The sequence below is a fragment of the Capricornis sumatraensis genome, chromosome 2 (assembly GCF_032405125.1).
Source record: "Capricornis sumatraensis isolate serow.1 chromosome 2, serow.2, whole genome shotgun sequence".
Classification (NCBI taxonomy): domain Eukaryota; kingdom Metazoa; phylum Chordata; class Mammalia; order Artiodactyla; family Bovidae; genus Capricornis; species Capricornis sumatraensis.
The window spans coordinates 35,034,082-35,049,659 of record NC_091070.1 but is presented as its reverse complement, the minus strand read 5'-3'; the positions used below and the strand labels follow the sequence as shown (position 1 = coordinate 35,049,659).

Here is a 15,578-nt window from a genome sequence, read left to right as displayed (position 1 = left end):
AAAACTTTTACACCTCTTGAGTCGTCATGTGGATGTGAAGGGTGCTGGCCAGCTCTGACTGCTCCACTGTAACTCCTAGTAGGAGAAACATGAAGAGGGATGAAGGGACCCGGGAGGACCTTTTCCTCTGGCCACGGCTGGTCCCGGGGAACTCTCTTGGTGAGCGTTGCTTCCGGAGCCGTGCTGGCAGTCTTGCCGGGTGACTGTCAGCTGTGTTTGGCATGATCTGGGCTTTGTCACGTTTTCCCTGGCAGCAGGTTCCTCTGAGCTTCCCGACTGCAGAAGGCTGTGAGTTGCTAGGTAAGCTTGATCTTGGAGTTCCCTTCCTGGATTCTGTCCAAGCACCCTTCTAACCTGTACTTGTCAGGGCCTCCCTGCCAACCTTTATGAACTGGCCTGATTTTTTATTATGTGGGTCTTCTGGACATTTTTCTTCCTCCTCCCCCCCCCCCCCCCCCCCCACTGCTTTACTAGCCTCTGTTCCTTCTTTACTCAGCAGACTGGCTATTCTTCCTCTCCTACCTCCCACAGCCTACCTCAAAAAGACTAAAGCCCGTCTGTGCCAAAACCCTGCTGTACCATAGACTGCACCAGTAACCAGAGCTGGTATTACCTCGCCCTTACTGTCAGGTACCATGCTGTGTTTACATAAAGGCGTTCTCTGCCATGCACAGCAACTGGCACTCAGGGAATCTGACAATTTCTATCCTGGGTATTGCTTTGGGTTCAGACAAGCTAGTTCTGCAGTCTCCACGACTGGCAAAAAGGACCTTCACGGGAAATGTGCAGTCCCTTCTATGACATGCACCTAAGTGTGTGGCCACAGTTGGTGTCTGCATAACCTCATGGGAAGAGCAAACATCACTGTGGTTATGAACCCTTGGGGGACTTCCAGTGTATGTACATCTAACTCGTTTAGGCAAAACCCAGTTAGGCAGTAACACCTATTCTAGGTTGTTTGCTTGACCTGGTATTATTCAGTATCTCAGATGGTAAAGAATCTGCCTGCAATGTAGGAGGCCTAGGTTTAATCCCTGGGGTGGGAAGATCCCCTAGAGAAGGGAACGGCAACCCACTCGTCTTGCCTGGAGAATTCCATGGACAGAAAAGCCTGGCAGGCTATAGTCCCTGAGGTCACAAAAAGTCGCACACAACTGAGTGACACATACATACATAATTTTAAAGGAGCAGAGCCACTGAAATTGGCAGTTGGGAAGGGAGTGGGAGCAGAGAGATGCCATCTCCTCTGCTACAACCACCCTGGTGAGACATGGCGCTCCTCTGACTGAGTGCAAAGTGAAACCTTCCCCTCTCAAAGGCCCCTCATCTCCTCTTCACTTAGTAGAGAACAGACCTCAGAACAAACTAGTTTTGGGGCCCGTTGTCTCAAATTCTTTTTGGATTAAGATTCTTTGGAGGCTATAAAAGTTTAAAATTAGAAACCTCTACTTAAGTGTTTTGCTTTTCTCTTTGGAATGACAAAACCCAGCAGGGATTAGGTTCAGAAGTCAGGATTTACGGAGAAAATGGCATACAGCTGAAATGAAGTCCTGCACGTCCATCTCCCACCAGTAGAGAAGGATACATGCCAGGCACAGTGGTGGGAAACGTGCAAGTCCTGTAAGAGGACCTGTGCTTGCTGAGTGATGAGCAGATCACGTCTCCTGATTAACTCGGGCAGAATCACTTGTGCTATTTTAATTATTTCCCTGCTTTACATCCACCTTCCCTACCACCCCCATCAGAGAATAAAACTGCTTTACTAACTGGTATTTTTAGTATGAAGAGGTTGATAGATTCAAAACCAGATTCAAAATCGATTATTTGCCAATCAGTAAAATGCAGAGCAAAGTTGTATCCATTAGTGCCCTATCCATTAGGAGGGGAAACGGCCCGTCTGTGTGTAACCATGTTTGCAGCCCCGTGGGAAGGCAGGGACGGACAGGACTCTTCTGGGACAGAGCCACTGACGACCTTGGCTCTTCCTCACCAAGCCTCCTGTATGGGTAGCCAGGCACGATTCTGCTGCAGGGTGTGTGGCCTGCCACGAACAATTCTTCCACCCCAGCCTGGGTTGATTCCTCTCCTAAGCAGAGACAGTGCTCTGGCTGCCCTGGCATCCAGGCTGGGACCTCTCACACCATCTTTCCCCAGGTCAGTAGTCTCCCTTCAGGCTTCCGATGTGTGCTCTGCGGAGGCTCTTTACTGCATACCTTCTCAACAGGGCTGTGGACACACCCCAGAAGAGTGAATTAAAGGAGGGTTTAAGTGTAAATAAAGGGGTAAGCCCTCCCCAGTTTTTGTGGCCCAGGGCAAGAATATAAATGAACCCTCCTACAGCCTCCCATCCACCGCTGTTTAATATTTTTCATGCTAATCAGATGAAACAGTATTTGGGGGTATCCTGAATTAAACTATATTATACATTTTACCTATTTCTTCTTACCTTTTTAATGAGACTACCAGAAAGTTTAGAATCACGTATGTGGGCTACAATAAATATTACACTGGATGGTACTGCTATAGGTGAGTGTTTCTAAAACATTAGTGCACATATGTTTGGGGCATTAAAGGTCTTGGTCAAGAGCTTTCCAGACCTCAGCAGACTTTTTCTCCAAGGCCATCAGTGCAGCAGAACTTCCAATGTAAGCCAGTACCAGTTACCACTAAGCCAGATAATAGGTGTACCATTAGGGTGCAAGTCCAGGGTGCTAGACATGGTCCTTCCTACTCTGACAGCAACTATTACTGAATACATTACTGATGTAGAAGATATGCCGTTTCTATCATTATTAATCACCCTTTGGTTGGGAGATGTTTCTCTCCCATCTACTACCTTCCAAACCACTTGCCCCTCTGTTATTAAAATCAAGAGCCATCTACTTGCTTATGCTCTACAAATGTCTTCCTGATAATGTTTTAAATTTAGGGAAATAAGTTGCTGGGAAGGGCAGGAGAGCCCCTTCCTCAAAATCCAGGTGTCTCCTGAAGTCATAAAGTAAATGCTAAAAAGCCATGCCCCAGGGGGAGATGGTGAACAAGCTGATATGGACCTGGAGGTATTAATGTGCCTTCACGACCGAGCTGCTTCCACTCTACTGACTCCCACCCCCTTTGCAGCTTACCTAGTGCTGTCAGATAGGAGAGGGCAATGGCACCCAGTCCAGTACTCTTGCCTGGAAAATCCCATGGACAGAGGAGCCTAGTGGGCTGCAGTTCATGGGGTTGCCAAGAGTCGGACACGACTGAGCGACTTCAATTTCACCTTTCACTTTCATGCACTGGAGAAGGAAATGGCAACCCACTCCAGTATTCTTGCCTGGAGAATCCCAGGGATGGGGGAGCCTGGTGGGCTGCTGTCTATGCGGTCGCACAGAGTCGGACACGACTGAAGCGACTTAGCAGCAGCAGTGCTGTCAGATACCTCCTGCCTATTTCTCACTTTCTAAAGGGACCATTTGAATTCTCCATCAGGTTTTCTCCCCACCAGACTATTACCTCATTCCTTCCTACAAAAACACAATAAAAAAGTCACTGATGCAGCTTTTGCTGTTTTACCATCCCCTTTCTTCTAAAAAGATGGTCCCACTGGTCCTTTTTGGTTAAAAAAACAAAAACACTTCATCTTCGGAACTCTAAGCAGATGGTGAATGCTTTTTCTGGGGATACTTTCTCACCAGATCCTTGGAACGGGGTGCTACTGGTGGCTTTGAGTATTTCATAGCTGGGGTTCAGATAACTTGCCCAAAAGCTGGTTTCAAATTTCCTAGTGCATGCTGTTGAAGCAATTTTCAAATGACCTCCCAACCACTAAGGACAAATTTATCCTTAGTTCTTTCCATCTGCTTCTACCCAGTTCCTGCATCAATCATGATCTAACTCTGAGGACTGGGAATCTGTGTGTATCCATTAGATGGGAGCATATTTTTAACTGTTATCTGGGGAGGTGCAAGGACTGACATGGAAGCACACGCCCTATTCAGGAATCCTTCCATTTCCCTGCCTGTCTGCTGCTGCTGGCTGGCCTCTTCCTGCAGGTGAAAAAGAGAAGGGTGCCCACAGCAACAGTGCCTCAGCATTTGTCTGAGCTGCTCTTGCTGTTTCAGTCATCACTCTTGATATCCCCATCCACCTTGTATAGGGGCCCTCTCCACAGTAATCTAACCTGAAAGGCACAGATCACCCACCAGGGAGAGACTACATAGTTCCTAAAACAGAACAAAACACAGAGGGGAAGGATTCTGTTCTCACTGCTTGACAGATCGCCTCTAACATTTCCCTTTCTCTTTTTCTGAAGAAATCTTAGGCACATTCCATATGGGCAACCCAGAGGCCCCATCCTTCCCTCCCTCCCTCCCTCCTTTAAGGGCTGTTGCAAGACACCAAAAGTCACTGCTGGTGATCCGCATCAAATGATAGCTACCAGACAAAAACGCATCTTCAGAGCAAGTATGCAACCAATTTTCAAGATGGGCCATTACTGTAATACCACTAATACTTTTTCAAAAAGTATTAACAGGCATTTTTCACCACGCGGCAAAAAATTCTTAAAAAAAAATCCTATAGTTTGTATAAAATACTCCAGAGTTAGATCTTTTTTGCTACCCTCAATTTATTATCAGTAGAAATGAGTAATCAGAGCTTGAAGAAGACGTACATATTTGCAAAGTACTGTTAAAAGATTTATTGCAATAATACAACAAAAGTTTAGAAAACATTTATTTGTATGACTCAAACTGGTTTGGAAGTCGCAGAGCAGTGGGGAATCCCTGCAATGTGACGCCTCGAGGAGATTCTTTTAACAGCATGCCACCAGACGTTCTTCCCCATATTATCAATGCACGACTCCTTACATGAATTCCGTCCACTTCCCGATGTTGACATTGTTCTCCCCCTGAACTTACAGATGTGCAAAGCTTTTCTTTGTTACACCCCATTACAAAAACAGTCTTTAACAGACCATTTAAAGCAGCCTATATGGTGCCTGTGAGTTTTTCTAGTATTACCTTGTTTCAACAAATCATTTTACTATGGAATACATGACCAAGTTCTATGGCTTTTTTTGTTTAGGAAAAAAAAACAAAATACCAGCTTCAATTCTTTAAAAAGCTGTTTACATATGGTTCTGGCACCTCCATGAGAGATTTTAATGAGCAGCAAAGAGAGTAGAAAAAACAAACAGTGGTTGAAATGTATATTTAAGAATATTTACAGGGTGGATCCAGTGCAAAATAATGAAAACCAAAATATCTCAGCAGTGTTAAGCCAGTATGTTGGTGTTCAAAACCATTAAAGGTTTGATCATTAACCCTAAGTAAAGTGCCTCTATTTGATATTAACAGCAACAAAACATACCCTATCAATCCCTACATCTCCCATATCCATGTCAGTTTTGTTGAGTTGCTCTAGTTTGTGATATCGTCTTCGTAAGACGATTACTTGAGAAGAACTGTGACTGCTGTGCATTATTTCAGCTAAAGTTGTTTTCTACCCCCAAGCCCCAAATCCCAGTGTTCCAAGACTAAGCTCTTTGAGGGTCTGAATGCCTAGACAACTCTCATCTCGTGGGATTTTAAGTTCATTTGGTATTTGTTCAAGTCTACCGCAGCCACCCTCTATGAACTACTCTACAGACATGGATGGATGGGGCGATTCAACCCAGCAATCACGAAAGCCAGCACTTAAAACCCGTACTGGCTGTAATAAGAACCCACAAGGGGAAAAGCCTGTTTCCTCCCTCAGTGGAAAATTCATAAAGTCAGGGAACTCAGCATTCCTGGATAGGAATAAACATTCTTCTCTGCAATTCTACCCCAAACTCTACCAAACACTAAGTATACCAAATAGCAAGAGCTATATATAGCACCTCAGATTTGGAGGCAAAGTATCAACTATAATAATTACAACGAGAAAAGAAGCTAGGGTGGGACAAACCTCCAAGTGATTTATGAGGTACTATCATGCCAGTCACACTAACAAGACATGGTGATAATGCCTGCTAGGAATTTTTCATAGGATTTCACTTGTAGTTGTTACATAGGATTTTTTTTTATAGTTATTAAAACTTAAAAACTACTTACATATTTGTACATAATGCCTCTCCATGGTTTTGTTATGAGATTGTCACCAAGAAAAGGACAAGACACATTAGCTGAAAATGATCTCTTGGTGAGAGAAAATTCTTTCCATCAGAGCTTTCCCAGGATAGAGAAGAACAGTATTAGCTATAATGATATGCTCTGCATTTCAGAGCAAAGGTAGTGTCCTTAGAGCAACAAAGACCTAGGAAACAAACAAGCACGGTGGTTTTCCCTGGAGAAACCTGCTACTTACTAAAGCCCTTAGAAAGAAACTAGACAGCAGCAGAATGACCAGAGGCCACTTCAGTGGCTTTTAACCTGTACCCAGGCAGGCATTTGGCTTCCATAACTGAATGACCTTAATGACTTACTTTCTACCCACAGAAAATAGTTCAATTTCAAAATGCACATGGAGTGGGTGGCAGGAGTTCAGTCTAGGTAAGAAGGAACTTAATTTCCCTCAAAACACAAGAAAACAGTTCTTAAATCTCTAGGACAGTATTGCAGCCAGCATCTCTTCTCTTCATGGATATGGGTCCTAAAGAAAAAAAGACCTCGGTTTCTTTGGTGTGTGGGGAGAAAGAAAACAGGAATGCCCGACAGGCCGCAACGGAGCAGCGTGAGTGAAATTGCCTTTAAACTACCTCTCCCTCCAAAACCAGAATAAGACTGAAAAACCCACCCTTTTAAAACGAAACAAAAATCCTTGACCTAAAAACCGAACATGACCAAATTATAAAGAAACCACGTGTTTCAAATTGCCTGCCGATTCTCTGTACAAAAAATTAATGGCATAAAAACGAACTCATATTAAACAGTTTTCATCTTTCAAGTCCTAATCATGAAGAATCACTTCCTTGTGATTCAATCTCTGAAACGAAGTGTTTAGCAAGTCTTAGCATCACAAGGGACCAACATGTCAGCCATGTCTATGGGGTCCATGCCTGTCCTCAGAGGGAGCTCCCTGCATTTCTGCCTCAACAGAACTGACCAAACAGGGCCTTCCTCCACCAGCACTGGTCTGGGAGAAAGACCTGTGACACCTCTGTTCTGTTAATTATCATAAGCATGTCGGTCACCACCACTGCCCAGCTGACCAAGAGAAATGCTAGACTCCCTGTTTAAAAAAAAACAACACCCCAACAGCTTAACCTCATTTTGTTCCAGGCACTATCCGAGCTAAACAAGTAATGTTTGCTAGAGAGTGGAAGAGGCGCTTTCTCCAGGCGGTAGTGGCGCCTCTTGGTCACTGCCCGTCAACGGTGTCCAGTGTAAGCTTTAAACCAGGAGGTGACTGAGGCTGCGGCTGATGAGATCATCCCACCTGCACTGCTGCTCGCGATGGGCGGGGACGCCTGGCTGCTCTGGCTTTGGGAGACTTCCACCGGCTGGGAAGGGATGTCACAGAACCGGGGGCTTGGCAGGTTCTCCCAGTCCGTGCCCAGGTCAGTTTCCTCGTCACTTACGTGCTCATCTCCACTCTCATCTGATTCTCCAGCAACTCCGGGATCCACAAATTCCATGGACTCCTCCAGGTCTGCTCGCACTTCAAAGGGTCCTGATCTGCGGGCAGACAACGAGACAAGCACCACTCTCACGACAGAAGAGATGGCACGCAGGGGACCAGAGCCATCCCTGCACCCTCTGCTGACCTAGAATTGAGTGCTTCTTTACCTAAGTAAGGGGCTTCCCAGGTGGTTCAGCGGTAAGGACTGTGCCTGCAGACTTGGGTTCAATCCCTGGGTAAGGAAGATCCCCTGCAGAAGGAAATGGCAACCCACTCCAGTGTTCTTGCTTGGAAAATTCCATGGACAGAGAAGTCTGGCAGGCTACAGTCCAGGGCAGTCGCAAAGAGTTGGACATGACTGAGTGCGCATCCAGTTACCTAAATAATGACGGCCATCCAAGTAGTGAATAGAACCACCACACGACACCTTCCTCAACTTGACCTACTTGTGCAGACCCTGAATGGAAAAAGCCCATCCACTGAGACAAGGTGTGCTTGTCCAATGTGTGAGTTCCTGTTTCAAACAACTGCTGTGTCTACGCATTCCAACGAGAGAATTCTAACAGTCAGCTGAGGTATATGCTGGTAGATTAGTGGAACAACGGAACTGTACAGGTGTTCTCTGCCTTATGTAAGCCACCAGTTACTAAACTCCTAACACTCACAGGGGCTAAATGATAGAGCTGTATGCATGTTAACAACACTTCCTTGGATTTATGTCAATAGCAAGCTCTTGCACACATTTTAAGATATCATTACATAATTTTCTAGGGACATATTTATAGTATTGAACGAGCTACAACTCTTCAAAATATAGTCATCTGGAATAGTGTGTATTTCTGTACTATATTTCAAGAGAAAGCTCTTTTTATTTCCCAAAGGTCCCCAATGACATCATCACCTCCAAACCAGGCCGCATTGGCTGTGACGGATCCTCAGCGCCACTGTGGAACCCGTGTCAACAGGCTCCACACAGCCCCTGCCCCTTCTCCTTGGCCTCTTCCCAGCTCCTGCCTCGGGGAAGCCTTCAGGTAGGCAGTCACCCTGCCCACTGCCCTTCTGGGGGAGTTCCCTGCAGCCACTCACAGGATGGGACCAGTCACGCCAGCAGCCCTTTTCTATCCCCTGTGGTCCCCAAGATAAGGACCAAGGCCTTGTTCACTAAGGAATTTCACTGATAGCGATTTAGGGGAAAATGACAGACATTAGCAAAAGTAATGGAGACATGAGAAAAAAAGAATTGTAGAGCCCGTCATTTTACTTTATGGTCCAAAGTTCTTTGCACCCTTTTGAATGCTAAAACCCTAGCACTAGCCTCAGTGCACCTCATCAGACCTGTACCTTCTGACTCACTTTTTTCAGGGTCAGGCAACCTTCATTCTTTCAAGACAACCATGGTTCCTGGCTAGAACACAGCAACAGTAATAGCTAACATTTCTGTTCAGTCTAGGGGCTTTACAAGTATTAATTAAATTGGAAGAAGCACTGCAGGGCTCCCCCTTCGTCTGCAGTGAGCAATTTACTTTTTGAAGAGCCACTCAGACCAGGGGCTCCCAAGTTGACCAGGCTTCCATCCTGCCCAGCAGCCCTCACTGTACAAGAGGCAAGGGGAGGAAGAACGGAGAGATGTCTCTCCCCAGCAGTCCTTCAACCTCCTAACCACTGCACCAGCCTCTTAACTCTCAGTATCTCTTTTCTGGTTCCTGAAAAGGTTCTCTTACAGTTCAGTCTTGTCCCCCTTCTCTTTTTCTTTTCTTGGACAGGTCTACCCCAAAGATGTTTTTTCAGATTCTTCTCCTCCCAGCTCCACTCACAAATACCCTCCAGCCTGCCAGAGCTCTCCGACTGAGGGCTGCTAAACTCTCACACTCATCTTCTCTGATGTCTGAGCCCACCAGTCTCAAAATACAAGCCAGCAGGGACTCTCCCCATCCTCCCTCATGCTCCTGCCTGCTATAACCAAATAAGCCCCCCTTTCCACCCTCACTGCCCTCCTCCAGCTCTGGTCCTCTCTACACCCCACCCCACTTCCTGGTCAGGGTCCCATCTCCACTCAACCTCCCTTCACCCCCCTCACTTACTGAGAGCTGCTAGCCCTGCTCCTCTTCTCATGGCGGCTGCCCACCAAGAACACAATTTAAGTGCCTCTGCCACAAGAGGGACTTAGCCTTTGTCCCCATTTTCCTTAACACAAAAGTCTTGTATTCTGTTCTGTCCAGGGCCCTCAGCATCTACTGCCAGGTTCCATATCCCAGCGCCCCCAGGACCCCTCACAGACCCTGGCCAGCTCTCCACAGCAGTCGCTTCCTCCCAGCCAGCCCAAGAGGCACAATCTGTTTTCTATTCCTTTCTGATGCTGCCAGATCTACTCTTGGGGTCCTTCTCGGCATGAGACTGCCATCATCCACGGACCTTCTCTTTAAGGGTTTTCCCAAGGAAACAGGCAGGAGCGATGCAAGGTGGGGAAAATGACACTTCCTCCAGGCAGAGCTCCCTGCTGGAAGCCACCTGGACTCCAGTTTTCTGCTCAGAATTCCACAAGGCAAAGTCCAGCTGGCCTGAAGAAGGTGCCAAATTAAGTCCTTCTAATGAAAAATAAGCCAGCAAGATGATTCCCAAAGTGACAAGTCAGAACAATTTTAGTTCTGACGAGTAACCTACATCTCTGAGAACCTGCAAGAGCAGAAGACATTTCTCCACTCAACTGCTCTCCCATCACTTCCAGCTCAGAGACGATCTGCCCAGCACACCCCAAGCCACACACACATCAACACAGAACTAACTAGCAGAATTAAGTCTTTTCACTTAATGTCTTTGGGAATAAAGATTATAAAATCATTCCTTTAATTTTCAGTTAAGCTGAATAACTGACATCCTTCTATTCAAGACTCTGAAGTTAAGAGTACTCATTTTTCACAATCCTGTAGGAAGTTAACTCTTATTGACTAAGGGAACAATCTTTTGGCTTTTAGGAAGTCATCATTTTTGGCTTTTAGGAAGTTTCTTTTGCAAAATATTTCAAAATTATTATCTGATAGAATACACAACCTCAAGAGTGAACCCTAAAGCAAGCTATAAACTTTGGATAAAAATGATGTGTTAAATATGGTAAAGGCTGGATCAGATAGGAAAAAAAAAAACAACAGATAACAAAATCCAGGGGGAAATTCTGATGAGGTAACTGCATGGTCTCAAAATGTCTCCTAAATGTCTGCTTACTAGTTGCAAGGAAGGAAAAATACAGGAAGTGTACAGAGGAGAAGCTGGAGAGCATCTTAACTAGGTGATGAAATTAACATCACCAGTGAGGGACAGACGGCCACAGTGGGCCTTGGGATGTGACAACCAGCAGATGTTCACCTAGGAGGCATTCCAGCCTGCAGTGTACACCTGGATCCACGTTTCAAGGGAACAGCAAACTCAGAAGAAAAGCTCTATTTAAAAACAAACAAACAAATGGTAATGTCATGAAAAGCAAAATAGACTGTGGTAACTGTTCCAGATTTAAAGAGTACAGAGATAACAGCAACTGAACAGAACATCCACTCAAGACTGGATCCTGCACTCAGGGGCGGTGCTATCAAGGACATTATCTGGTCCAGACAAAATGTGCATCTGGGCACTAGAGCACTGTATCAATTAGATTTGTTGATGTTGGTAACTGCACTGTGGTTAAAAGCAAGAAAATGGCCCTCCCTATTTTTGAGAAATACATATTGAAGTCCTTCTAAGGGGTAACAGCCGTGATACATGTAACTTATCCTCATAGAGTTAAGGGAAAAAAGGTTTTGTGTGTGTTTGTATGAATTTGAAGATAAGAGACACAGAGAAACTGCACAGATGACAAAGCAAACACAATGCAACACAAACAAAGGTGGATGTGGGTAAAGGGCCTAGGTATTTTTGTCCTATTTTTATTTTATTGCTATTTTTCTGTAAATTTATTTCAAACCAGTTGTTTATTTTGGGCTCAGGATGGATCCTCAGTTCAGCTAGTCTTCATGGAAGCAGGCAGAACCCAGGTTCTTGCAACAACCTCTCTAAAGTCTTAATTCTGACTGAGGCAGGTATGAAGGGTGAAGCTTACTTCCCGCCCTTCTGGCCCACAGACGCGGATTCAGCACCCAGGCTGTGCGTGTGTACTCCCGGCAGGCCGAGCCCTCAAAGTGGAGGGCAGCCCAAAGAAAGCATCACACCCACCAAGGAGATCTGCCCTACGAGAACGGCGTTTGTGTTCCAGCAACACTGGGTATCATCAAGCCTTTCTACTTTTGCCACACTTATGACTGAAAACTACTGACAGAAAGCTGTTTAGAAGAGTAATTCTTTATTCTTTATTGAGGCTGAAGATTTTTTCATTTGAATACCTCTTGCACTTCTGTGTGAAATTCCCGCCTAAATCCTTTGTCTATTTTTCCATTAGGTTTGTCTTTTACTGATTTGAAAGATTTCTTTAGTTTAGATTTTAAGCTGCTGCCTATTATAAAGGTTACAAAACACACCTGTTGCTTGTCTTTTAACTTTGTTTATGGTGTCTTTTACCAGAGACATTTAGTTTTGACACAGTAAAATGCGTAACTCCTTCCCTTCATGGTTTTTGGGTCTTGTGGGTTGCTTGGGAATTCCCTCCCCACACTGCCTTTCCTCCTAGTTCCTTTAGAGATTTTTTTTTTTAAATAAAGTAATAAGGTCTTTTATATCATCTGGAATTTATTTTTACATATGGAATGCAGTATGAGTCCAACTTTTTTCCCACAGAAATACCCACCTGGCCTACCACCACTGAGCTGCTATTGTTATCCGACTCAACATGCCACCCCATCATCATCTATGATGTTCCTACACACACACACACACGCCTGTTTCTGGACTCTTTGTTCTCTTCCTCTAAGTGCTCCACCTATCTGCATGCTGTGAGCAGGGAATAAAGGTTTTAATTACCTTCATACTACGTTTTAAAGGAGCCAAGCCCATCCCTTTTTCTTTTTTCAAAATTTCCTTTCAGACTGTGCTTCTAGCTGAACTTTGGAAATCAACTAAAGTTCCATGAAATATCTATTGAAATTTCTGATCAGGTTTCCTTTTGGGCAGAAATGGCATTCTTACCATACTGAGCCTTCCCATCCTAGAAAATGCTAAGGGCCTTCACAGCCTCGGGCTTACTTTCATTCAGTTCAATACCTCATACAGTGCCTGGCAGACATTCTGGAAATATATGTTGAATCATTTTTTAAGTTCCATATTTTCTTTATATAGGTTTGCAAGTATTTGGTAAGGATTATTCTTAGATAATTTATATTTTTTGTTGCCACAACAGAAAGGACCTTTTTATCCATTACATTTTCTAACTAGCTGCTGTTGGCATATAAGAAAGCAATTGCTCTTTGTATGGTGAACTTGCATCTAGCCACCACTGAACAATCAATGCCAACAGCTTCTTAGTTCTCCTGGATAACCAGTTTGATAATCATACCACCTACACTGTCACCTTTTTCCCAATATAAACACACCTTCTTTGTAAAAATGTTCTGCCTTGGTCAGGCCTCCAAAGCAGTAACACAGCAGTGATAGTAGGCATTCTTGGCCTTTTCTGACTATAAGGGGGAGACTCTATTAAATATTTACCTAAGTAACATGTCAGTAAGTATACTAGTTTTTGATGTAGGTTTGTAGTAAATATCCTTTATTAATAACCTATTTTAGAAATTTTAATAGTTTTCCTTTAATTATTAATGAGAAGTGAATTTTATTCATTGCCTTTTTCTCATCTATCATGTCAATCCTACATAGGTCAAGCAGTTGGCCCACTGTCCATATATATTGGCTCAAAACATATTAGCTGTTATCATCAAAGATAAATTTCCTCATGTGGAATCCTTTACAAATAATGTATAGAGAAGACAGCAGCAAACTCACAAAAATAGGCATCAACCACTAAAAACGGGATGGCCACCTTAACAGGTTCCTGTGGCCTGTGAACTAATGCATGTGATTTAGGGTGAAGCAAATAACCTCCATATAAAATGATGTAGAATTCTAGGTATAGGTGCAGTGCCCTGGAGAGATTTCACAGCTTTCTCCAGAAGAGTCTATGTCCCGGAAAAGTTAAGCACTGTTTTAGGTGGGGGGAGAGTTGAGAAGACACACAAGACAAGGTTAAGAGCAGATGACCAAGATTAGGCTCACTGCAGTTTGGAGGGAGCCAGGCACCCTGGTCAGTGGAGGGGTCTCCCCTAGAGCTGTGGTTTCAGTATCGAAGAAAATGAATGATGGGGGAGGGAGTCCCAAAGAACTTTCCCACCTTTTATTTTCCTTTGTTCTCTTTCAAAAGTTCAAATACATTAACCAAGTCACATCTGCAGAAATGTACAGACCAACTTCTCAGAGCAAGGGAAAAAGATAAGCACCCAGAGAATGGGTGCATGGATGGTCCCAAAGATAAGTCTCATCTATGTTGTGCTTCTGTGGGCTTAGAGACTACAAAGATCACACAGACCAGACCTGATTGGTCATTCTGGTGAACTTACTCCTCTTTTCAGGATAATGGGGTTTCAAACTAGTTCATCTCATAAACTTTCCAATACCCTTTATCTCCAACAAACGGCGGCCAGATGGACTCAGCGACAAAAAGAAAACAGGGAAGGATCATTATGATGGGAAAGAATGAAAAGGCACAAAAGAAAATGCGTAAGAATTGGGGGAGACGCTAGGCCAAGCTAAGGAAGAAACAGATGTGGATTCAAAGAAACAGCCTCTGGTCTTCAGAGACAGAACAAGAAGTCCCCACTCCAGGAACATATGGCTTCTATTCTGCTGTAGGTGTTAAAAATGGTTGCCATTTATTTCCTCTTAGGAAAGATTATGTAAGGACCACAGGGGATCAAACAGCTAACCCTTGTTTCCTTCTGCACAGAACTGTTAGCTTTGTCTCAGCACCCTGCTCACAGGCTTAGAAACTTTACTTAGCAGCCATTGCAATAACACCACTTAGAGAAAAGCAACAAACATCCTTCTTACCTGCCTAAGTGTTCAGAGTTCGGACTGACCAGGTACATTAGATTCCTGAGTGTATGCAGTGGCTGTAATTGATCTAAATTTACATGCTAGAAAAAGTGGGAAAAAAAAAAGATTAATATTTTCAACCATGTAACAAATTAAAATTGAGCTCACAGCATATTTTCCATACCTGGGAAAAGCACAGGTAAAGAATATTTGCATTCAGTTTCTTCACTGCTCGAGTAAATTTCTGTCTGCTGAGGTTTTCTCCACAAAATTCACTGCAAAACAAATGGACAATTTGTAAAGTCATGATTCCTGAAGAAATTCTGTTAAAATGTTCATTTTAAAGAGTATGCTTTACACTACAGTTAGCACAAGACACACCCCAAGTCCTTGGCCTCATAATAAACTGCACTTAATCAGAAACTTTCTAGGAATGAGCTGCTGCTCTCCCGGAGAGCAACTTCACTGCATCCAGAAATTACACATGCATGTACCCTGTGACCAAGCAGCCCTGCTTCTGAAAACTTACTCTGCACAAGTATCCGCACACTAATGAAACAACGAATGGACAGGATTATTCTCTGAGGTATGAGCAGGGGACACAGCGGATTGGTTAAGATTCTGGCACATTTGTACAAAGAAAACTTTGCAACTATCCACATTAGGTGGAGTGACTGCTAAAGCCAACAGTGGCTCTATAAGGTCCCCACGGGATCTGCAGACTTGGGCCCCCACTGCCTCATTCTCTCACTCTCCCCAGGCTCTACACCTGCCCTTCTTGCCCAGGGATTCCCGTGGCCTGCTCCCAGCCTCCTCCAGGTTCCCACAGGATCCATACCCACCCTCTTGGATGTGGTAAATAAACCCTTCCTTGCCCCACATTCCCGCTCTTTCACCTGCTCTAATGTTCTCCCCAACCCTCATCACGAACTGACACAATGTTCATTTACTATGTGTCTCTCTGTTCAAATTAAGTACCAAATGGGCAG

At 44.3% G+C, this 15,578-nt stretch overlaps 1 protein-coding gene across 1 annotated transcript in view; it reads right to left on the bottom strand.

Moving 5' to 3' along the window:
* Positions 1–6,975: 6,975 nt before the first annotated feature.
* ATG14 (autophagy related 14) overlaps positions 6,976–15,578 on the bottom strand; it is a 35,032-nt gene continuing 26,429 nt past the window's right edge. The window contains exons 8-10 of the mRNA XM_068966200.1: positions 14,774–14,864; positions 14,605–14,690; positions 6,976–7,643 (exon numbers count right to left, since the gene is read on the bottom strand). Coding sequence (XP_068822301.1) covers positions 7,337–7,643; positions 14,605–14,690; positions 14,774–14,864 — 484 coding nt within the window. The 3' untranslated portion in view covers positions 6,976–7,336. The remainder of the gene's footprint in view (positions 7,644–14,604; positions 14,691–14,773; positions 14,865–15,578) is intronic.